A 25,011-nucleotide genomic window follows, 5' to 3' on the forward strand; every position below is an offset into this window, starting at 1 on the left:
CAAGGGGTTCCCCTAACACAAGTCCGTCTGTCGCCTGGCAGTGACTTCAACGCAGTCGGCGACCTGTCTATCACTCGCACACACCAACACAACACTCACACAAACAAAGAGAAAGCTGCCAGTATCTCCACAGTGGATAAAGAAACAAAACACACCAACACAGCAATGAACACAGGAAAAAACAAACAAACACAGCAATGCAGCGCTAAAAGAGCAATCATGCAATTCTCAAAATCACTGCAAAGCATGAATTATATTTATAGACAGGTTATGGTTAGTAGACAGTCTGGGGCAGCTTGTGAGTATCAATTGGCATCGCAATGATCCACACCTGTTATGCTCCAATCAGTTGGGCACGCAGCAGTGACAAAGAAGGGCCATTGCCCCGCGTTCCCAAATCATGACCATGACATCCCCCTACTCTTCTACATTGGCAGTCCCTGATAACAAAGAAATATCATAAAGGACTTAAATGTCTCTATATCTCCCTGGTGGCTGTCACCTATTGGCACGGTTTGACCTCCTGGGGGTCACATCATTACCTTGGTCATCTGGAGCAGGAGGGGCTACCCATGGCACATACATCACAGGTGGGGGTTCCCAAACAGGGGATACTGGCAGATCAGGATGTGCTGCAGGGGCACCTTGGGGTGGATTAATGCAAGGTTTAAGAGAATTTCTGTGCAGAACCCTCTTTTTCCTTGTGTGCTCGGATTTAACCCGATAGGTTAAACCCCCTTTATCCAACTGTTCCACCACCACATAGGGCTCTGGATCCCACTTGCCACAAAGCTTGCCCCTTCTCCCATCCCGCCTATTCCTACACCATACCCGTTCCCATAACTGAAGGCAGTGCATTGGCCAACAGCGTCAGCTTATCTCTGTTGTCCAGGAGCAGCTTCTCTGTGTGCCTGTAAGCACGGGCTATCAGCAACTTAGCCTTGTGGTTGTTGTTCTGACACTCGCAGCACCCAAGCCTCCAATGACCTCTACAATCTCAGAGCCAGCCATAGCTAGAAAGGGCACCTGGGCCTCAGTGGCGACAGCCTTAGCCAGCAGGGTCTTCCCGCAGCCTGGAGGCCCGGGCAGCAATGCACCCTTGGGAACCTTGGCTCCCAGCTGGAGGTATCGTTCTGGATTTTTGAGGTAGTCAACAAATTCCTTTACTTCCATCTTCACCTCGTGCATGCCCGCTACATCTTTTAAACTCACACCTTTACTTTAGCTGATTAAAAGCACTGAAGCTGCCACCCATGCCTGCGAGTAGCAAAGACATACCAGAGAATGGCCATGCCAATAGCAGCCATTCCCAGAGCTTAGATTGCATTCCCGAAGAATTCAGTGTGTTTGTAAGACACCTGTATCCTGTCCTTGGCGTCAGTATTCAGCTCTTCTTCAGCAGCTCTCAGCTTCTCCTCAAATTTCTCAATGTTGACGACCTGCATTCTGTATGTGAGTGCAAGCTTAGGCCTTCCGAGGATGACCACTCCGGGATGAAGGTTGATTTCTACAATGTCACTCTCGGGAATGACCTGCACACGTGACACCTCTCCCTTGGCCAGCATCTAACTGACAAAGTCATTCCAGGAAATGTTACCGCTGCTGCTATTAATCAAGTTCAACACAGACCTGACAGCTGCTATAATGATGAAGGTCCGCACATGCTCCCGGGACATCTGGTCATTCTGCTCTCGGCGCTTCTTCTCATCTTCATCTTCCTCTGGAGTTTTTCCCTTTGGTCCATTACCTTTATTTTTCTCTCGTTTAGACTGAGATGTACTGAAGAAGTTTGTTGCCCCTAATAGATTTGCAACACCGACAGGGTTCCTCAACAGGCTGTTCCTGATGAACTCTCTGCTGATTCCCACCATGACCGGACCCAAGTGTCTGTGGAGAAGACTCTGATTTAGTGAACGACCAATTATCGGCCACCAATATATCGGGGCCCGATAGACTGGCCCAATTTCTATCGGGGGTTCTATCGTATCGGTGAAATGTTGCGCCGATAGAAAAGAAAGTGTGACAATGACAAAAGCATGCGCTGGTGTACTGATTTATTTTGTCCAGTGAGGCGTGCTGAGCTCAGCCAGAGACTTTGGCTCAGCTCACATTTCAGTGAAGTCCCTCAGATGCTGACTGACAGCATGTTGTTTATTTATTTATTTATTGAAAGTTCTGCTACATTATTTATTTTATTTTTGTTTGTGTGCCAATCTGCTCTTTTTCTCAGCTTGACTGAAAAAGTTCAAATGTTAAGTGTCATTTTAAAAAAAGTCTGTTAAATGTTAAAAGTCTTGAATAAAGACATTGGTTTAAGAAAGCATCTGTCTGTACTACTGTCACTGTGACTGTACTATTGCATAATTGTATTGGTACAAAATCTATGCACAATCCAAGGCCTGTTTTCATTCCAGCTCAAAAACTCACTATATCGGTTGCATATCGGCTATCGGTGATTGCACCCCCTCTAATTTCTGCTATCATTATCAGGCCAAAAAGTCCCTATCGGTCGGACACTACTCTGAATGACTCTCTGCGGCTGGCTTGTAAGGGTCCACACTGACTTTGAAAGAAGCATCTCTGTGACAGTATCCCACCTGGACAGCACATTATTAACACTGCTGCTGGATGTCGACTTGTTTGCTAATAAATGAGAGTTTCGTCTGGACAGTGTCTACAACAAAGCTCTACTGAGTTTTCTACAGAGGGCAGCACGATGCTGCAACAACAAAGACATATTGTCACTTAATGAGTACGTTAACTACACAATCGCAATGCCATAGCTATCGGTTTGCTATTAAGCTGAAACTGTGTGTTATGACACGACTGTTTACCTCTACCTCCGTTCAGCGCTAGCTAGCTAGCTAGCTTGCTATGTTATTCAACTGTGCAGTCTGGCAAAGATGCTGCCTCGACATCAACACGGCTACTATCCGCTTCCGGAGTTCCTTCTCACAGAAAATTAAGCCAAAAATGAGATGAACTCTACTCTCTCATATACATATACATAGTATATATATATACATGGTATATATATATATATATATATACACATGGTATATATATACTTGTGTATGTATATATATATATATATATATATGTGTGTGTGTGTGTGTGTGTGTGTGTGTGTGTGTATATATGTATATGTATATATATATATATATATATATATATATATACATATATATATATGTATATGTGTGTATATATATATATATATACCCTCCTGTGGGCTCACTCAGGGGCGGGTGCGGTGTGATTTGGGTGGCGGTCGTGGGCGGGGGCCCCGGCGACCCAATCCCTGGATGGTGACTCTAGCCATGGGGACATGGAATGTCACCTCACTGGGGGGGAAAGAGCCTGAGCTGGTGCGAGAGGTTGAGCGGTACCGACTAGAGATAGTCGGGCTCTCCTCTACGCACAGTCTGGGCTCTGGAACTGAACTCCTTGAGAGAGGCTGGACTCTCTTCTATTCTGGAGTTGCCCGCGGTGAGAGGCGGCGAGCTGGTGTGGGCTTGCTTATAGCTCCTCGGCTCAGCCACCATGTGTTGGAGTTTACCCCAGTGAACGAGAGGGTCGTTTCCCTGCGCCTTCGGGTCGGGGATAGGTCTCTCACTGTTGTTTCGGCTTATGGGCCAAACACCAGTGCAGAGTACCCGGCCTTCTTGGAGTCCCTGGGAGGGGGTACTGGAGAGTGCTCCAACCGGGGACTCCGTCGTTCTTCTGAGGGACTTTAACACTCACGTGGGCAACGACAGTGTTAACTGGAGGGGTGTGATTGGGAGGAACGGCTTCCCCGATCTGAACCAGAGTGGTGTTTTGTTACTGGACTTCTGTGCTAGTCACAGTTTGTCCATAACGAACACCATGTTCAAGCACAAGGGTGTCCATATGTGCACATGGCACCAGGACACCCTAGGCCGGAGGTCAATGATCGACTTTGTGGTCGTGTCATCTGGCCTCCGGCCGTATGTCTTGGACACTCGGGTGAAGAGAGGGGCTGAGCTGTCAACTGATCACCACCTGGTGGTGAGTTGGTTCCGTTGGCAGGGGAGGAAGCTGGACAGACCTAGCAGGCCCAAACGTATTGTGAGGGTCTGCTGGGAACGTCTGGCAGAACCCTCTGTCAAAGGGGTCTTTAACTCCCACCTCCGGGAGAGCTTGGACCTGATCCCGAGGGAGGCTGGGGACATTGAGTCCGAATGGACCATGTTCTCCACCTCTATTGTTGACGCGGCTGTTCGGAGCTGTGGCCGTAGGGTCTCCGGTGCCTGTCGTGGTGGCAATCCCCGAACCCGGTGGTGGACTCCGGAAGTAAGGGATGCTGTCAAGCTGAAAAAGGAGTCCTACCGAGCCTGGTTGGCCCGGGGGACTCCTGAAGCAGGTGACGGGTACCGGCAGGCCAGGCGAGCGGCAGCACGGGCAGTCGCGGAAGCAAAAACTCAGGTCTGGGAAAAGTTCGGAGAGGCCATGGAGGAGGACTATCGGTCAGCCTCGAGGAAATTCTGGCAAACCATCCGGCGCCTCAGGAGGGGGAAGCAGTTCTCCACCAACACTGTTTACAGTGGAGGTGGGGAGCTGTTGACCTCAACTGGGGACATTGTCGGGCGGTGGAAGGAATACTTCGAGGATCTCCTCAATCCCACTGACATGTCTTCCATAGAGGAAGCAGAGGCTGGGGACTCAGAGGTTGACTCATTCATCACCCAAGCCAAAGTCACTGAGGTAGTTGGGAAGCTCCTCGGTGGCAAAGCACCGGGGGTGGATGAGATCCGCCCTGAGTACCTCAAGTCTCTGGATGTTGTAGGGCTGTCTTGGTTGACACGTCTCTGCAACATTGCATGGCAGTCAGGGACAGTGCCTCTGGACTGGCAGACCGGGTTGGTGGTCCCCCTATTTAAAAAGGGGGACCGGAGGGTGTGTTCCAACTATCGGGGGATCACACTTCTCAGCCTCCCTGGGAAAGTCTATTCCAGTGTACTGGAGAGGAGAATTCGGCCGATAGTCGAACCTCGGTTCCAGGAGGAACAATGCGGTTTTCGTCCGGGCCGCGGAACACTGGACCAGCTCCATACCCTCCGCAGGGTGCTCGAGGGTTCATGGGAGTTTGCCCAACCAGTCCACATGTGTTTTGTGGACTTGGAGAAAGCATTCGACCGTGTCCCTCGTGGCATTCTGTGGGAGGTGCTCTGAGAGTACGGGGTCGGGGGACCTCTGTTAAGGGCCATACGGTCCCTGTACGAGCGGAGCAGGAGCTTGGTTCGCATTGCCTGCAGTAAGTCAGACCTGTTCCCGGTGCATGTTGGACTCCGGCAGGGCTGCCCTTTGTCACCGGTTCTGTTCATTATTTTTATGGACAAAATTTCTAGGCACAGCGACGGGCCGGAGGGGATCTGGTTCGGGAGCCACAGGATTTCATCTCTGCTTTTTCGCGGATGATGTGGTCTTGTTGGCTCCTTCAGGCCGGGACTTCCAGCATGTCCTGGGGCGGTTTGCAGCCGAGTGTGAAGCGGCTGGGATGAGAATCAGCACCTCCAAATCCGAGGCCATGGTTCTCGACCGGAAAAAGATGGCTTGTCCCCTCCGGGTTGGGGGAGAGTTACTGCCTCAAGTGGAGGAGTTTAAGTATCTTGGGGTCTTGTTCATGAGTGAGGGAAGGATGGAGCGTAAGATTGACAGGCGGATCGGTGCGGCCTGTCGGTATACGGTATAACGACCGTAACACGACAGACCGGTATAACGACCGTAATACGGTCGTTATACCGGTCTGTCGTGGTGAAGAGAGAGCTGAGTCGAAAGGCGAAGTTCTCGATCTACTGGTCAATCTACGTTCCTACCCTCACCTATGGCACTCCCTTAGAGATAGGGTGAGGAGCTCTGTCACCCGGGAGGAGCTCAGAGTAGAGCCGCTGCTCCTCCACATCGAGAGGAACCAGCTGAGGTGGCTCGGGCATCTGTTTCGGATGCCCCCGGGACGCCTTCCTCGGGAGGTGTTCCTGGCATGTCCCGCTGGGAGGAGACCCCGGGGAAGACCCAGGACACGCTGGAGTGACTATGTCACCCAGCTGGCCTGGGAACGCCTTGGGATCCTCCCAGAAGAGCTGGAGGAAGTGTCCGGGGTGAGGGAAGTCTGGGTGTCCCTGCTCAGACAGCGACCCGGTTCTGGATAAGCGGAAGAAGATGGATGGATGGATGGATGGATAGATTATTCAAAGTTTTCAGAGCGAGCAATCTGCATTTGGCTTCAGCTGGTCAACAGGGAGCATTCACAACCACAAGTTCTTCAGTAATTGCCTTCTCTAGTGTTAACAGCTCCTCTTTTGCAGTCATATCTGTAAACACTATCCAAACAAAAATGCACAACTGGGCTGTATCGCTGGTGTCTCTAGGCTCGTCTCATTGCAGTGAGAAACACTCACAGTCTGCAATGTCTACAGACACACACATTTATGAAACAATGGTGGATCGTTTGTCTCTTGTCCAACATGTTTCTACCCCATTCAGAGGATTTTCTCTAATCAAGCAACAGACCAGAGTGAACAATCTGCTTCCTATTCACACCAACAGGCAGATGCCCAGTGTGTGATCTGTATTCTCAGGTGTGTTGAGTGGACGAGGCCTCCGACTGACAGGAAGTAAAAACAAAACCAGGAGAGAAAACATCTTCATTCTTTAATTATTTTCAAGTTGACAACAGATTTTAGGATCCATCTTTCCGTTTAATAATAAAACACTTGTTTGTTTCATTTCTAATTGGAAAGTTCAGATTCATAGAACTACCCTGAAACTCTCCCCTGCTGAAAAAACTAGCAGAGATCAGCTCTAAAACCAGCACCAAAACACAACATATGCTGGTCTTGGTGGTGAACAGTCACTAGAAAGACCAGCATATGTTGTGTTTTGGTGCTGGTTGATGCTGTTTTTGTCAGCAGCGTCAACACAAAGTAAACAGTGTTTCTACACACAGACTGCTGAAACATCCAACAACAAATAAAGGTCTTTAAAGATACAAAAAATGTACAAATGCTACTTTGGATGAAGGACGTTACAGCTTAGTCTCTTCGCATAATTCTGTCTGGCTCCCAAGCAAAAAAACTGAAAGACAAAAAAGTTACTAAGTTTTCAGACTGTCAAAGAATTTCACTTCAAACAAGACATTTCACTGCTGTAATAACTTCAGAGACGGAATTCTGTCCCAACTTTAATTTCAAAGAAACATTTGAACAGGAAACTTTATCTATGAAAGCCTTTCAGCTCCTCATTCCACTGCTACTTCCTCCTGGTTCTCCTCCCTCCTCTCTGCTCCTCCTGGTTCTCCTCCCTCCTCTCTGCTCCTCCTGGTTCTCCTCCCTCCTGGTTCTCCTCCCTCCTCTCTGCTCCTCCTTCCTCCTGGTTCTCCTCCCTCCTCTCTGCTCCTCCTGGTTCTCCTCCCTCCTCTCTGCTCCTCCTTCCTCCTGGTTCTTCTCCCTCCTCCTCTCTGCTCCTCCTTCCTCCTGGTTCTCCCTCCTCTTCCTCTTCAAGTCAGAGTTGATGATGACGGTCGGCCTCCGTCTGCTGGCGCGCTGTTCAATTCAACACATGAAGAAGAGGTTGGTGGTTAAAATGAAGTCATCAGTGGGAGGTGTTAGTGAGCATCACATTGAGTAGACGTACTAGTCATGTCATTGTCCGAACCACTTATCCCTTTCCATGGGGTTGCGGGGTGTTGCTGCTGGAGCCAATCCCAGCCTTGTCTCAGGGCGAGGGCAGGGTACTCCCTGGATAAGTCGCCAGCTCATCGCAGGCCCCTCACTTGTGAGCAATGTGGGGTTCAGTGTCTTGCTCAAGGACACTTCGACATGCAGCTCAGCCCTTGAACCAGTGACCTTCCGATCACTAGTCGACCTGCTCTACCCGCTGAGCTACAGCCGCCCCCAGACGTACTAGTCTCATACTTAATTTCACCTGCCTGGGGAACATTGCTAACACAGTAGGATCTGGTTAGTTGATTTCTCGTGACAAAATGCCAAAAAAGAAGCTTAAAACCATTGGGTCGCCTGCTTCACCTAATGCTAATGCTAGTGATGCTAGCGGCAGCTCTCCCAGTCGAGCTTGTCGTCAAGCTACAGTTGATGACGACATCCATTATTTGCCGCTGATCTGGGAGAAGGTCTCCACCAAGATCCTCAAACACATTAACGACAGGTTTGAAATCCTACATTATTTCACAGTTTTTAGATATTCTGGACATTACAGTAAGTTTTCACAGGCAGCAATCTGCATTTGGCTTCAGCTGGTCAACATGGAGCATTCACAACCGCAAGTTGTTCAGAACGTGCCTTCTCTAGTTCTCTTCAGTTTCTGTGAATCAGCTGGTCAACAATGTGTCTGATTCAGGTTCTGATGAGGTCACATGAGTCAGTGAGTCAGTAGAGGAGAAGGTCTTTACCTTGGCCCGACGGGCTTTGCGGCGTCTCACCAGGCTGCAGACGTCCAGTTCCTCATCACAGTTACAGCTGTCGCAGCGAACGCAGCAGCGCTGACCTCTGACCCACAGAACCACGCCTGAATACACCAGACCTCTCCCTGAAGAAATGGCCTGACACCGAGAACCAGCTCTCCAGTTCTGCTACACACAGACCACAAGAGAACGGATCAGACTTTACTGCTGTCACTTTAAAAACATCTACAGGTTTTGTAAATTCACCTTCAGGTGTGTCTACAGGCGTGGTGAAACATGCAGCTTCTTCCTCTTCACTGACCTTGATGATGAAGACTCACCTCATATGAAGAGCAGCGCTGCCCCTCCCTCCTCTCTGCTCCTCCGTCCTCCTGGTTCTCCTTCCTCCTCTCTGCTCCTCCTTCCTCCTGGTTCTCCTCCCTCCTCTCTGCTCCTGCTTCCTCCTGGTTCTCCTCCTTCCTCTCTGCTCCTCCTTCCTCCTGGTTCTCCTTCCTCCCCCTCCTCTTCCTCTTCAAGTCAGAGTTGCTGATGACGGTCGGCCTCCGTCTGCTGGCGCGCTGTTCAATTCAACACATGAAGAAGAGGTTGGTGGTTAAAATGAGGTCATCAGTGGGAGGTGTTAGTGAGCATCACATTGAGTAGACGTACTAGTCTCATACTTAATTTCACCTGCCTGGGGAACATTGCTAACAAAGTAGGATCTGGTTAGTTGATTTCTCGTGACAAAACACCGAAAAAGAAGCTTAAAACCATTGGGTCGCCTGCTTCACCTAATGCTAATGCTAGTGATGCTAGCGGCAGCTCTCCCAGTCGAGCTTGTCGTCAAGCTACAGTTGATGATGACATCTATTATTTGCCGCTGATCTGGGAGAAGGTCTCCAATAAGATCCTCATTTTATTTCACAGTGTTTAGATATTCTGGACATTACAGTAAGTTTTCACAGGCAGCAATCTGCATTTGGCTTCAGCTGGTCAACATGGAGCATTCACAACCGCAAGTTGTTCAGAACGTGCCTTCTCTAGTTCTCTTCAGTTTCTGTGAATCAGCTGGTCAACAATGTGTCTGATTCAGGTTCTGATGAGGTCACATGAGTCAGTGAGTCAGTAGAGGAGAAGGTCTTTACCTTGGCCCGACGGGCTTTGCGGCGTCTCACCAGGCTGCAGACGTCCAGTTCCACTTCACAGTCACAGCTGTCACAGCGAACGCAGCAGCGCTGACCTCTGACCCACAGAACCACGCCCGGATACACCAGACCTCTCCCTGAAGAAATGGCCTGACACCGAGAACCAGCTCTCCAGTTCTGATTCACACAGACCACAAGAGACCGGATCAGACTTTACTGCTGTCACTTTAAAAACATCTACAGGTTTTGTAAATTCACCTTCAGGTGTGTCTACAGGCGTGGTGAAACATGCAGCTTCTTCCTCTTCACTGACCTTGATGATGAAGACTCACCTCATATGAAGAGCAGCGCTGCCCCTCCCTCCTCTCTGCTCCTCCTTCCTCCTGGTTCTCCTCCCTCCTCTCTGCTCCTCCTTCCTCCTGGTTCTCCTTCCTCCTCTCTGCTCCTGCTTCCTCCTGGTTCTCCTCCCTCCTCTCTGCTCCTCCTTCCTCCTGGTTCTCCTCCCTCCTCTCTGCTCCTCCTTCCTCCTGGTTCTCCTTCCTCCTCCTCCTCTTCCTCTTCAAGTCAGAGTTGCTGATGACGGTCGGCCTCCGTCTGCTGGCGCGCTGTTCAATTCAACACATGAAGAAGAGGTTGGTGGTTAAAATGAGGTCATCAGTGGGAGGTGTTAGTGAGCATCACATTGAGTAGACGTACTAGTCTCATACTTAATTTCACCTGCCTGGGGAACATTGCTAACACAGTAGGATCTGGTGAGTTGATTTCTCGTGACAAAAGGCAGAAAAAGAAGCTTAAAACCATTGGGTCGCCTGCTTCACCTAATGCTAATGCTAGTGATGCTAGCGGCAGCTCTCCCAGTCGAGCTTGTCGTCAAGCTACAGTTGATGACGACATCCATTATTTGCCGCTGATCTGGGAGAAGGTCTCCACCAAGATCCTCAAACACATTAACGACAGGTTTGAAATCCTACATTATTTCACAGTGTTTAGATATTCTGGACATTACAGTAAGTTTTCACAGGCAGCAATCTGCATTTGGCTTCAGCTGGTCAACATGGACATCAATATTCACAACCGCAAGTTGTTCAGAACGTGCCTTCTCTAGTTCTCTTCAGTTTCTGTGAATCAGCTGGTCAACAATGTGTCTGATTCAGGTTCTGATGAGGTCACATGAGTCAGTGAGTCAGTAGAGGAGAAGGTCTTTACCTTGGCCCGACGGGCTTTGCGGCGTCTCACCAGGCTGCAGACGTCCAGTTCCACTTCACAGTCACAGCTGTCGCAGCGAACGCAGCAGCGTTGACCTCTGACCCACAGAACCACGCCCGGATACACCAGACCTCTCCCTGAAGAAATGGCCTGACACCGAGAACCAGCTCTCCAGTTCTGCTACACACAGACCACAAGAGACCGGATCAGACTTTACTGCTGTCACTTTAAAAACATCTACAGGTTTCGTAAATTCACCTTCAGGTGTGTCTACAGGCGTGGTGAAACATGCAGCTTCTTCCTCTTCACTGACCTTGATGATGAAGACTCACCTGATATGAAGAGCAGCGCTGCCCCTCCCTCCTCTCTGCTCTTGCTTCCTCCTGGTTCTCCTCCCTCCTCTCTGCTCCTCCTTCCTCCTGGTTCTCCTCTCTCCTGGTTCTCCTCCCTCCTCTCTGCTCCTCCTTCCTCCTGGTTCTCCTCCCTCCTCTCTGCTCCTCCTGGTTCTCCTCCCTCCTCTCTGCTCCTCCTTCCTCCTGGTTCTCCTTCCTCCTCCTCCTCTTCCTCTTCAAGTCAGAGTTGCTGATGACGGTCGGCCTCCGTCTGCTGGCGCGCTGTTCAATTCAACACATGAAGAAGAGGTTGGTGGTTAAAATGAGGTCATCAGTGGGAGGTGTTAGTGAGCATCACATTGAGTAGACGTACTAGTCTCATACTTAATTTCACCTGCCTGGGGAACATTGCTAACACAGTACGATCTGGTTAGTTGATTTCTCGTGACAAAGTGCCAAAAAAGAAGCTTAAAACCATTGGGTCGCCTGCTTCACCTAATGCTAATGCTAGTGATGCTAGCGGCAGCTCTCCCAGTCGAGCTTGTCGTCAAGCTACAGTTGATGATGACATCCATTATTTGCCGCTGATCTGGGAGAAGGTCTCCACCAAGATCCTCAAACACATTAACGACAAGTTTGAAATCCTACATTATTTCACAGTGTTTAGATATTCTGGACATTACAGTAAGTTTTCACAGGCAGCAATCTGCATTTGGCTTCAGCTGGTCAACATGGAGCATTCACAACCGCAAGTTGTTCAGAACGTGCCTTCTCTAGTTCTCTTCAGTTTCTGTGAATCAGCTGGTCAACAATGTGTCTGATTCAGGTTCTGATGAGGTCACATGAGTCAGTGAGTCAGTAGAGGAGAAGGTCTTTACCTTGGCCCGACGGGCTTTGCGGCGTCTCACCAGGCTGCAGACGTCCAGTTCCACTTCACAGTCACAGCTGTCACAGCGAACGCAGCAGCGCTGACCTCTGACCCACAGAACCACGCCCGGATACACCAGACCTCTCTCTGAAGAAATGGCCTGACACCGAGAACCAGCTCTCCAGTTCTGATTCACACAGACCACAAGAGACCGGATCAGACTTTACTGCTGTCACTTTAAAAACATCTACAGGTTTTGTAAATTCACCTTCAGGTGTGTCTACAGGCGTGGTGAAACATGCAGCTTCTTCCTCTTCACTGACCTTGATGATGAAGACTCACCTCATATGAAGAGCAGCGCTGCCCCTCCCTCCTCTCTGCTCCTCCTTCCTCCTGGTTCTCCTCCCTCCTCTCTGCTCCTCCTTCCTCCTGGTTCTCCTCCTTCCTCTCTGCTCCTCCTTCCTCCTGGTTCTCCTTCCTCCTCCTCCTCTTCCTCTTCAAGTCAGAGTTGATGATGACGGTCGGCCTCCGTCTGCTGGCGCGCTGTTCAATTCAACACATGAAGAAGAGGTTGGTGGTTAAAATGAGGTCATCAGTGGGAGGTGTTAGTGAGCATCACATTGAGTAGACGTACTAGTCTCATACTTAATTTCACCTGCCTGGGGAACATTGCTAACACAGTAGGATCTGGTGAGTTGATTTCTCGTGACAAAAGGCAGAAAAAGAAGCTTAAAACCATTGGGTCGCCTGCTTCACCTAATGCTAATGCTAGTGATGCTAGCGGCAGCTCTCCCAGTCGAGCTTGTCGTCAAGCTACAGTTGATGACGACATCCATTATTTTCTGCTGATCTGGGAGAAGGTCTCCAATAAGATCCTCAAACACATTAACGACAGGTTTGAAATCCTACATTATTTCACAGTGTTTAGATATTCTGGACATTACAGTAAGTTTTCACAGGCAGCAATCTGCATTTGGCTTCAGCTGGTCAACATGGAGCATTCACAACCACAAGTTGTTCAGAACGTGCCTTCTCTAGTTCTCTTCAGTTTCTGTGAATCAGCTGGTCAACAATGTGTCTGATTCAGGTTCTGATGAGGTCACATGAGTCAGTGAGTCAGTAGAGGAGAAGGTCTTTACCTTGGCCCGACGGGCTTTGCGGCGTCTCAGCAGGCTGCAGACGTCCAGTTCCTCATCACAGTTACAGTTGTTGCAGCGAACGCAGCAGCGCTGACCTCTGACCCACAGAACCACGGCCGGATACACCAGACCTCTCCCTGAAGAAATGGCCTGACACCGAGAACCAGCTCTCCAGTTCTGCTACACACAGACCACAAGAGACCGGATCAGACTTTACTGCTGTCACTTTAAAAACATCTACAGGTTTTGTAAATTCACCTTCAGTTGTACAACAAAGATCACAGGTTGCATCATGAACAGAACTCTGATTCTCAACAGTTGGGACGTTGAGTTAATTTAAACAGAATGTAATCGTTTTCAACCTTTAAACAGAACAAAGGCAAAATATCTGACACCCTGAAGAGCTTGAGTTACTTCTCACATGATTTGATAAATGATACAGATTCATTCTCAACATTTCTTCAGACTGAGCTTTTGACTCCTGGTCTTCTCCCGCACAGCCGTGTGCACGACAAACACGTGATGTATTTGTGAGTTTAAAGGTGACGTTACCTACCTGAGAGTTTTGTCTCTGTGGTTGCACAGCAGCATCTGGACTTTGGAGCGCGCTCAGTTCCACTTCCTCCTCCACGCCGAGGCCATGGAACCTGACTCTGCAGCGCCCTCCATTCAGAGACACCACCTTCGCCGGATACAGCTGCCCGTCCTCCTCCCACACTGCCTGACAGTCAGCACCCACCATCCACTGAGAGAGAGACAGACAGCTCACTGCTGAATTGTCAGTCAGACTAAGTTTAATTCAACAGATAACACCTGAGTCACAGCAGACACACAGCCACCTCTTGGACACAGTAGGAGGCCAGATCAACTTGTGACTGCGGTGTCTGTTCACTGTGTCTGTACTGTGACAGTTTATAACACAAACAAACAAAACCTTTAGGAAACGCACTTGTCTTTGCTGTCAATTTGAGTAAACATTCTTCACATTGAACTATGGAACCCTTTTAAACGAAACTGAAAAAATGAAATAAAACGTAGGACTCGAACTAAGACTAATCGAGGGAAAAAGCAGCCTGTCGAATGATAACCAATCCACTACACCAGACAAACCCTTGTTTGACTGACAGCATAGCCTCTCAGCACAGACACCTGTTGGACACAGAAGGTGGCCAGGACAACGTGTGACCATGGTCTCTATACACCAAAAATTGAATCAACTCATGCTTGCTGCCCAAAAGATGCAACAACTGGACAATACCAGCATTTATGAAAATTGTCCTCCTCTTTATCTGCTCAAAATCTAAGATAGACCCAGTTATTTTCCATCATTCAGGCATGTTATTTCATTTTACTTCAATATAGATGGTTTTAACTAAGAAAGAACATATTCTTTTGGGAAATCTTATTTGTGTTTAAAAGGGTTCCATAGTTCCTTTATGTGATGCATGTTTCCTCAAACAGGGAGAAGAGACAAGCAGGTGTTTTTAATAAAGGTTTATTAGAGATACACGTTCACAGGAAGAGCAACTCTCCCTCAGGGAGAAACACGTTTAATCAAACAGGAACCTGAACAGAGAAGACCCGGTGTTTCGGATTAGCACAGGTCCATGTTAACTGGCGACCGGCAGCCAAATGTGTCTGTAGTCACCGTAGCCATAGACATAATATACGTAGACGCCTCATAGCGTGCTAGAACGCAATCCCGCGTCGCCGCCATCTTGGTTGGGTCTCCTCACAGTAGCCATAGACATAATATACGTAGACGCCTCATAGTGTGCTAGAACGCAATCCCACGTCGCCGCCATCTTGGTTGGGTCTCCTCACTGTAGGCCACAGACATAATATACGCAGATGCCTCATAGCGTGCTAGAACGCAATCCCGCGTCACCGCCATCTTGGTTGGGTCTCCTTACTGTAGGCCATAGACATGATATACGTAGACGCCTCATAGACTGATGCTGCCTATTGGAGCTGACGTATCAGTGCGGCCGCCATCTTGGATGGGTCTCCAACGCGCGCCCTCGTATTTATTTCTACTGTGGAAGGTGTAACCACAACTGCAATAATCATAACCTCCCGAATTTGTACCAGATTTTCACATGGTTACAAATGGCACATATTTAGCAATGATACAAGGCGCCGTCACAAAAATTATTTCTAAAAAAAAGTCTTACTTGTGAAAGGTAATCCCCCACGATCTGGTAACAATACTGCGCCGGTTATTGCAACCATAAACTGCACAAAATATGGTCATAGTTGCTCGCTCTCCATTGATTGCAATTGACTCTAGTGCGCATTGGAGACCCATTCAAGATGGCGGCCGCACTGATACGTCAGCTCGATTGATATTATCTGTTTCCCACCTTGTTAAGTCATTGTTGATAATTATTGTGAGAAATAATTAACGTGATCAGTGTCTTCACATAGATGAGTATCATTAATCATTAATAATCATATATAACTAAAGGCAAACTGAGCAAATTTGTTATTTCAGAAGAGTGTATCAAACTGGTAGCCCTTCGTATGACTCAGTACCCATGAAGTAGCTCTCAGTTTCAAAAAGGTTGGTGACCCCTGGCCTACAGTGAGGAAACCGAACCAAGATGGCGGCGACGCGGGAATGCGCTCTAGCACGCTATGAGGCGTCTACGTATATTATGTCTATGACCGTAGCTACAACAGATGTTGAAAACGGGAGCAGAAGACGTAGTTGTCCTCAGATTTGCCTCTTTGTTCAGGTTTTCTGTGCTTAAAACATCCCTGCTGGGCTCTTCCCTCTTCGCTAGCTGCTACTGGGGGAATCCTGGTTAGTTCTTTTCCTCCGCTCAGTAATATGCTTAAATTCAGTGGGTTGTCTCGTCCCTAGTTCAGACACTAACTTTTCTACATGAACATTAAGATAATAATTGATTAATAACGCGCCACTCACCTGCTTCTCGAGTTCAGTCATGGCTCGAAGTTAACCATTAAACATCAACGTCAACACTCCCGGATGTGAGGAGAGAGCTTCCGGTTGGACCTTTCAAAATAAAGGTTTTTCTAAAACACAGGCCAAAGCATTCATACAGAAACTAAATTCTTGATACTGATCCAATCCTTCGTTCTGTATACACACCCTGTTGTGCGTGAACAGTGTTTTGATTCATGGTAAAGTCTGAAATGAATATTTAGTGTTTATCAGCCCTGAAGAAGAAAGAGCTGAATGAATGACATGAGTAACAGCAGGCCTGTGATGTGCAGCTGCTGTTGTAACGGACTGGATGTATGTTTGTATCTTTTTCTTTTTCTTTTTTTTTTTTGCTTATTCTGTTGGTGTTTGTTTGAAAAGTAACTATATTATTTGCAATTTCAAACTTTTGTGTTCGTGTGAGTTCTTGACATATTCCTCATTATATATATATATATATATATATATATATATATATATATATATATATATATATATATATATATATATATATATATATATATATATTATTAATTTTATTATATTATATATAAATTATTCATACCCTTGCTGATTCTTGTGATTTTTTCATTTAGTGATGAAATAAATGCTTGTTTTCAAATTTGTGTTTTAGCTTCATGTGACCAACAATTGAAAGAATGACAAAATCATTTCTGGGGTATTTTATTAACGGAGTCCAAAAAAAATGCCATGTTCAAAATTATTCATACCCTAGTTCATCGTCTTTATTTAATAGTCAATGGCATAGCCTTTATTCTTTATGACTGCTTCCAGACGATTCTTGTACGTGTCCACAAGCTTCTTGCACGTCTCCTGTGGGATGTTGGCCCACTCTTCCTTGGCGAATGCCTCAAGCTGGGTCAGGTTGGTTGGTTTCCTCGCCATCACTCTGGTCTTCAAGTGATGCCACAAATTCTCAATTGGATTGAGGTCAGGACTTTGAATTGGCCATTCCAGGACACTGATGTCATTGTCCTTGAACCATTTCTTGACTACCTTGGCGGTGTGTTTAGGATCATTGTCTTGCTGGTACATCCAGTTTTGGCCAAGCTTGAGTTTTTCAGCAGATTCCTTGACATTTTCATCAAGTATCCTGATATAATCCTCCTTTTTCATGATACCTTGGACCTTGACGAGATTGCCTGTGCCACTGGAAGAGAAACATCCCCACAGCATTATGCTTCCACCACCATACTTGACAGTGGGCACAGTGTTCTTTGGTCTATAGGCTTCTCCTTTCTTCCTCCAGACATACTGGGTATCCATATGGCCAAATAACTCCAGTTTTGTCTCATCAGACCACAGGATGGTTGACCAAAAGCTGGGATCTTGCTTCAGATGACCTCTACAAAAGGCCAGGCGAGCTACCAGATGTTTTTTCCTGAGCAGCGGCGTCTTCCGAGGTTTACGTCCATGGAGACTTCCTCTGTGCAAAACTCGCTCAATGGTGGACCGTGACACCTTTGTCCCTGTCTGCTCAAGGGTTTGAATTAGGGCCTTGGTTGTGGTCCGTGGGTTGGTGTTGACCTCTCGGCAGATTCTCCTGGCAAGTTTGGGGGACACCTTACACTTTCGGTCACGCCCACTGAGGTTTTTGACAGTGTTGAACCTCTTGTGCTTGTTGATGATGCTCTGGACGGTTGAGACAGGGACACCATACTGCTTGGAAATGGCCTTGTAACCCTTTCCTTCACTGTGGGCCTGCACAAGATGCTGACGCAGGTCCTCACTGAGCTCCTTCTTCTTTACCATGATGACCAGAGATTAACAATGACCTGAACACTTTCCCACTATTTATACTCTTCTGGAAAGATGCTATTTTTTTAACCTTGTTTAACATTTGGTCAACAAAAAAGGTATTCATTCCAATGAGACATCATGAAATAACTTTGGGAGAAAGATGAACACATTTGGGACATTTTTGTTGAGATATTGCCAGGGGTATGAATAATTTTGAACATGGCATTTTTTGGTAATCCGACAATAAAATACCCATGAATTTAAGAGTTTCTTGAATTGTGTATTGTTGTCGTTCTTTCACTTGTTGGTCACATATAATTAATAAACAAACGTGACAAAAATGCATTAGTTTCATCGCAAAAATAAAAAAAATCACAAAATTAACAAGGGTATGAATAATTTTGAGGACGACTGTATATATATATATATATATATATATAAATAACTCTCATTTATTAGCAAACAAGTCGACATCCAGCAGCAGTGTTAATAATGTGCTGTCCAGGTGGGATACTGTCACAGAGATGCTTCTTTCAAAGTCAGTGTGGACCCTTACAAGCCAGCCGCAGAGAGTCATTCAGAGTAGTGTCCGACCGATAGGGGCTTTTATGGCCTGATAATGATAGCCGAAATTAGAGGGGATGCAATCACAGATAGCCGATATGCAACCGATATAGTGAGTTTTTGAGCTGGAATGAAAACAGGCCTTGGATTGTGCATAGATTTTGCACCAATACGATTATGCAATAGTACAGTCACAGTGACAGTAGTACAGACAGATGCTTTCTTAAACCAATGTCTTTATTCAAGACTTTTAACATTTAACAGACTTTTTTTAAAATGACACTTAACATTTGAACTTGTACAGTCAAGCTGAGAAAAAGAGCAGATTGGCACACAAACAAAAATAAAATAAATAATGTAGCAGAACTTTCAATAAATAAATAAATAAACAACTTGCTGTCAGTCAGCATCTGAGGGACTTCACTGAAATGTGAGCTGAGCCAAAGTCTCTGGCTGAGCTCAGCACGCCTCACTGGACAAAATAAATCAGTACACCAGCGCATGCTTTTGTCATTGTCACACTTTCTTTTCTATCGGCGCAACATTTCACCGATACGATAGAACCCCCGATAGAAATTGGGCCGGTCTATCGGGCCCCGATATATCGGTGGCCGATAATTGGTCGGTCACTAAATCAGAGTCTTCTCCACAGACACTTGGGTCCGGTCATGGTGGGAATCAGCAGAGAGTTCATCAGGAACAGCCTGTTGAGGAACCCTGTCGGTGTTGCAAATCTATTAGGGGCAACAAACTTCTTCAGTACATCTCAGTCTAAACAAGAGAAAAATAAAGGTAATGGACCAAAGGGAAAAACTCCAGAGGAAGATGAAGATGAGAAGAAGCGCCGAGAGCAGAATGGCCAGATGTCCCGTGAGCATGTGCGGACTTTCATCATTATAGCAGCTGTCAGGTCTGTGTTGAACTTGATTAATAGCAGCAGCGGTAACATCTCCTGGAATGACTTTGTCAGTTAGATGCTGGCCAAGGGAGAGGTGTCACGTGTGCAGGTCATTCCCGAGAGTGACATTGTAGAAATCAACCTTCATCCCGGAGTGGTCATCCTCGGAAGGCCTAGGCTTGCACTCACATACAGAATGCAGGTCGTCAACATTGACAAATTTGATGAGAAGCTGAGAGCTGCTGAAGAAGAGCTGAATATTGACGCCAAGGACAGGATACAGGTGTCTTACAAACACACTGAATTCTTCGGGAATGCAATCTAAGCTCTGGGAATGGCTGCTATTGGCATGGCCATTCTCTGGTATGTCTTTGCTACTCACAGGCATGGGTGGCAGCTTCAGTGCTTTTAATCAGCTAAAGTAAAGGTGTGAGTTTAAAAGATGTAGCGGGCATGCACGAGGTGAAGATGGAAGTAAAGGAATTTGTTGACTACCTCAAAAATCCAGAACGATACCTCCAGCTGGGAGCCAAGGTTCCCAAGGGTGCATTGCTGCCCGGGCCTCCAGGCTGCGGGAAGACCCTGCTGGCTAAGGCTGTCGCCACTGAGGCCCAGGTGCCCTTTCTAGCTATGGCTGACTCTGAGATTGTAGAGGTCATTGGAGGCTTGGGTGCTGCGAGTGTCAGAACAACAACCACAAGGCTAAGTTGCTGATAGCCCGTGCTTACAGGCACACAGAGAAGCTGCTCCTGGACAACAGAGATAAGCTGACGCTGTTGGCCAATGCACTGCCTTCAGTTATGGGAACGGGTATGGTGTAGGAATAGGCGGGATGGGAGAAGGGGCAAGCTTTGTGGCAAGTGGGATCCAGAGCCCTATGTGGTGGTGGAACAGTTGGATAAAGGGGGTTTAACCTATCGGGTTAAATCCGAGCACACAAGGAAAAAGAGGGTTCTGCACAGAAATTCTCTTAAACCTTGCATTAATCCACCCCAAGGTGCCCCTGCAGCACATCCTGATCTGCCAGTATCCCCTGTTTGGGAACCCCCACCTGTGATGTATGTGCCATGGGTAGCCCCTCCTGCTCCAGATGACCAAGGTAATGATGTGACCCCCAGGAGGTCAAACTGTGCCAATAGGTGACAGCCACCAGGGAGATATAGAGACATTTAAGTCCTTTATGATATTTCTTTGTTATCAGGGACTGCCAATGTAGAAGAGTAGGGGGATGTCATGGTCATGATTTGGGAACGCAGGGCAATGGCCCTTCTTTGTCACTGCTGCGTGCCCAACTGATTGGAGCATAACAGGTGTGGATCATTGCGATGCCAATTGATACTCACAAGCTGCCCCAGACTGTCTACTAACCATAACCTGCCTATAAATATAATTCATGCTTTGCAGTGATTTTGAGAATTGCATGATTGCTCTTTTAGCGCTGCATTGCTGTGTTTGTTTGTTTTTTCCTGTGTTCATTGCTGTGTTTTGTTTCTTTATCCACTGTGGAGATACTGGCAGCTTTCTCTTTGTTTGTGTGAGTGTTGCGTTGGTGTGTGCGAGTGATAGACAGGTCGCTGACTGCGTTGAAGTCACTGCCAGGCCCCAGACGGACTTGTGTTAGGGGAACCCCTTGTGGACTGTGGACTATGCCGATCTATTGGACTCTTTAATGCGTGTGCTTGAAGAGGCCAGTATTTAAGTTGAATGTGTGAATAAGTGTGTGAAGGGTGTACACCTTTTTTTTTTTTTTAAAATTAAACTAGATATTTCAATATATATATATATATATATATATATATATATATATATATAGATATATATATATATATATATATATATATATATATATATATATATATATATATATATATATATTTCATACTCAAACTGTTGTCTGGGTAAATCTGTTGTGTTGCTCCCACCAAACCAAAGAACAAAACAGAAAAAAAGTTGTTTTTATATTGTAAGAGTCCCAGCTCTCCAATTGGGGTCCATATTGCTTTCATGCCACACACATGACTCTGCCAGGAATGTGAATAAATCACCAGGTCATCCAAATAAGCTTCGCACCCAGACAGACCAGACAGCACGATGTTAACCAACCTCTAAAAAGTAGTGGGAGCATTACGCATCCCAAAGGCCATCATTGTGTATTGCAAAAAATTGTGCGGTGCCACTTATCAGGATTCACACAGTAGGCGTGTTGCTTTATTGGTAAACAGTCACCTATGTCAATATCATGTTGTAAAACTGATGTGCATGCAGGTACATCAGAAAACAGTGGCTTATGTGACATAATCACCTTGACAATATCATCACGCTGAGCTTCAGGCAGGTGAGCCAAATGAGACTCAAGTTTCTTTAGTATCTTTGAGTTCTGTAACCTCCCCCGCATCACCACAGCAGAGAAAGACACAACATCCTTCTCTTCCCCACAGAGGTTACAGAACCCACACTAGATTCAGTCAGTCAGCACTGAACAGCTCCACAGAGTGAGTGATGGGTTTGACAGGATCAGCACCGGACAGCTCCGCAGAGTGAGTGATGGGTTTGACAGGATCAGCACCGGACAGCTCCGCAGAGTGAGTGATGGGTTTGACAGGATCAGCACCGGACAGCTCCGCAGAGTGAGTGATGGGTTTGACAGGATCAGCACCGGACAGCTCCGCAGAGTGAGTGATGGGTTTGACAGGATCAGCACCGGACAGCTCCGCAGAGTGAGTGATGGGTTTGACAGGATCAGCACCGGACAGCTCCGCAGAGTGAGTGATGGGTTTGACAGGATCAGCACCGGACAGCTCCGCAGAGTGAGTGATGGGTTTGACAGGATCAGCACCGGACAGCTCCGCAGAGTGAGTGATGGGTTTGACAGGATCAGCACCGGACAGCTCCGCAGAGTGAGTGATGGGTTTGACAGGATCAGCACCGGACAGCTCCGCAGAGTGAGTGATGGGTTTGACAGGATCAGCACCGGACAGCTCCGCAGAGTGAGTGATGGGTTTGACAGGATCAGCACCGGACAGCTCCGCAGAGTGAGTGATGGGTTTGACAGGATCAGCACCGGACAGCTCCGCAGAGTGAGTGATGGGTTTGACAGGATCAGCACCGGACAGCTCCGCAGAGTGAGTGATGGGTTTGACAGGATCAGCACCGGACAGCTCCGCAGAGTGAGTGATGGGTTTGACAGGATCAGCACCGGACAGCTCCGCAGAGTGAGTGATAGGTTTGACAGGATCAGCACCGGACAGCTCCGCAGAGTGAGTGATAGGTTTGACAGGATCAGCACCGGACAGCTCCGCAGAGTGAGTGATGGGTTTGACAGGATCAGCACTAGCTGACACACAGACCAGCCCAAGCCTCGTTTCACGCTCATGGTTTCACGCTCAAGGTTTCAACATATTGACATGGCACAGCCTACTCCTACGCCTCCACTCCGGAGTAGCAACGAGATAATCACGGTCTCCGATTTTTTTTCTGGACAAGATACTGAAGCGAGCTTTCAGACTACAACCGGGGATCAGTAATAAAACCAACACTGTCACCGGAGGTGAGAGCTCTGCTCACAGCTTTACGGTCATTCCAGCCCTTCATCCTCTGCTGAGCAGACACCAGATTATCCCTTGCTAGCTCACAAGCACAATGTAGCTTCAAACAAAACGCACACACAAAATCCAGCAAATTCTGGGGTTCAATTTAAGCCAGCCATCTCTCCTTCAGCAGCTTCAATGGACCACGCACAGAATGAGCAAAGACCAATTGAGAGGGACTAAAACCTACAGACTTCTGCACAACTTCCCTCACCGCAAACATTATCAAAGGGACTCCCTCATCCCAGTCTTTTTCAAATTCCATGCAGTATGTCCGTTACATCAACTTGAGCATTGATGGAACCGCTCAAGAGCCCCCTGCGATTCAGGATGATAAGCACTCAAATGAGCATCAATCAAATCAAATCAATCTTTATTTATATGGTGCTTTTCATACAAAGAATGCAGTTCAAAGTGCCTTACATAGATTAAAAAAAACAAAAACAAACAAACAACAGGAAAAGAGAAACAGCAAATAAAATCACGGGAAGAAAATTGAAAGAACCCAACACTCCCACCCCTATAGCCATGCACAGAGACATACACAAATACATACACACTCATACACACACTCGCACATATGCATGCAGACACACAAACACACACACTCACACCCACACATACACTAGCTGTCACTACAGAGACATGGCTGGGCAGCGAGACCTGAGACGTGGAGGAAGCTACCTTTGGGGGGCCAACCACACTGAGAGAGATCACAGTCCAGGGCCACAGGGAGCACAGATACAGAGACCATCCCAACCCGGGCAGACAGGAGGCCCCACACCAAGGTGCCGACCCCTCTGGTCACCCGGGCCCAAACCATCCATGGGACAGCACCCCCCACGGCCAGACCAGAGACAACTCCCAGTCTGGCAGGCCCCCATGAGGAAACACTGGAGATTAAAAACTGACAGACTAAAACAGTCGAATAAAGCAAATAGCACAGAGAGTAAAAACATGAAGGACTAAAACATAAAAGCATAAAGGCTAAAAAGGCAAGAGACTAAAACATAAAAGCATAAAGGCTAAAAAGTCAATAGACTAAAACATAAAAGCATAAAGGCTAAAAAGGCAAGAGACTAAAACATAAAAGCATAAAGGCTGAAAAGGCAAGAGACAAAAACATAAAAGCATAAAGGCTAAAAAGGCAAGAGACTAAAACATAAAAGCATAAAGTCTAAAAACTTGAGAGACTAAAACATAAAAGCATAAAGGCTAAAAAGGCAAGAGACTAAAACATAAAAGCATAAAGGCTGAAAAGGCAAGAGACTAAAACATAAAAGCATAAAGGCTAAAAAGGCAAGAGACTAAAACATAAAAGCATAAAGGCTGAAAAGGCAAGAGACTAAAACATAAAAGCATAAAGGCTAAAAAGGCAAGAGACTAAAACATAAAAGCATAAAGGCTGAAAAGTCAAGAGACTAAAACATAAAAGCACAAAGGCTAAAAAGGCAAGAGACTAAAACATAAAAGCATAAAGGCTAAAAACGCGAGAGACTAAAACATAAAAGCATAAAGGCTTTTCAAGATCCAAGATGGCGCCGCGGACGGCTGCCTCGGTGTGTTGGTGCGCATTGTTTTGTTTTGTTTTGTGCGTAAACTCTGTTTTTTGCGACAGTACCCGGAGCTCTTTCACCAGAGAAGAGCTCATGAACATCAGGGCAACAACTCCAGAGGATCTTTTTCCCAGTTTTCTCCTCCCAACTCTGGAAATTTTGGACATTCTGGTCAAAGGTGCGCTCACCTTTGCTCACGCAGCGAAACGCCGGAGGAGAGGGAAACGGGCCGGTGCACTCGTGCGTCTTCGCCAGCGCGGACTACGCACAGCGTTACCGGGAATATTTCTCTCTAACGTGCGCTCACTGCCCAACAAAACGGAGGAACTGCAACTGCTGTTGGGCAAAAACAGGGACTTTCATTCATCTGCGGTTTTGTGCTTCACGGAGACGTGGCTGTGCGGACTAATTCCGGACTCTGCGCTGCAGCTGGCAGGCTTCAATCTCTACCGCGCGGACAGAGACACGGCACTTTCCGGCAAAACTAAAGGCGGAGGAATCTGTTTTTACATCAACGGTGGCTGGTGCAACAACATAACAGTGATCCAGCAGCACTGTTCTCCTGACCTGGAATCTTTTATCATCAACT

At 47.1% G+C, this 25,011-nt stretch overlaps 1 protein-coding gene and 2 pseudogenes across 9 annotated transcripts; 1 reads left to right on the top strand and 2 right to left on the bottom strand.

Moving 5' to 3' along the window:
• Positions 1–664: 664 nt before the first annotated feature.
• Positions 665–2,484, bottom strand: LOC119016344 (annotated as a pseudogene).
• Positions 2,485–6,651: 4,167 nt separating this feature from the next.
• Positions 6,652–16,172, bottom strand: LOC119016347 (trichohyalin-like). Of its 9 annotated transcripts, none has more exons than XM_037092118.1 (12): positions 16,039–16,172; positions 13,666–13,854; positions 13,110–13,286; positions 12,313–12,513; positions 11,981–12,160; positions 11,103–11,384; positions 10,771–10,950; positions 9,897–10,169; positions 9,565–9,744; positions 8,761–8,997; positions 8,429–8,608; positions 6,652–7,562 (listed from the first exon to the last, which is right to left on the bottom strand). In XM_037092118.1, the coding sequence occupies exons 1-12, from the start codon at positions 16,057–16,059 to the stop codon at positions 7,251–7,253; spliced, it is 2,412 nt and encodes an 803-aa protein (XP_036948013.1). In that variant the 5' UTR covers positions 16,060–16,172; the 3' UTR covers positions 6,652–7,250. The 9 variants fall into 9 exon arrangements, with proteins under 9 accessions (XP_036948013.1, XP_036948010.1, XP_036948012.1 ...); XM_037092115.1 differs by having other exon boundaries at positions 11,981–12,157; positions 13,110–13,289; XM_037092117.1 differs by having other exon boundaries at positions 10,771–10,947; positions 13,110–13,289.
• A 2,877-nt stretch (positions 16,173–19,049) lies between these two features.
• Positions 19,050–19,993, top strand: LOC119016345 (annotated as a pseudogene).
• Positions 19,994–25,011: the final 5,018 nt, after the last annotated feature.

This window comes from Acanthopagrus latus, unplaced genomic scaffold (genome assembly GCF_904848185.1).
Source record: "Acanthopagrus latus isolate v.2019 unplaced genomic scaffold, fAcaLat1.1, whole genome shotgun sequence".
Lineage (NCBI taxonomy): Eukaryota > Metazoa > Chordata > Actinopteri > Spariformes > Sparidae > Acanthopagrus > Acanthopagrus latus.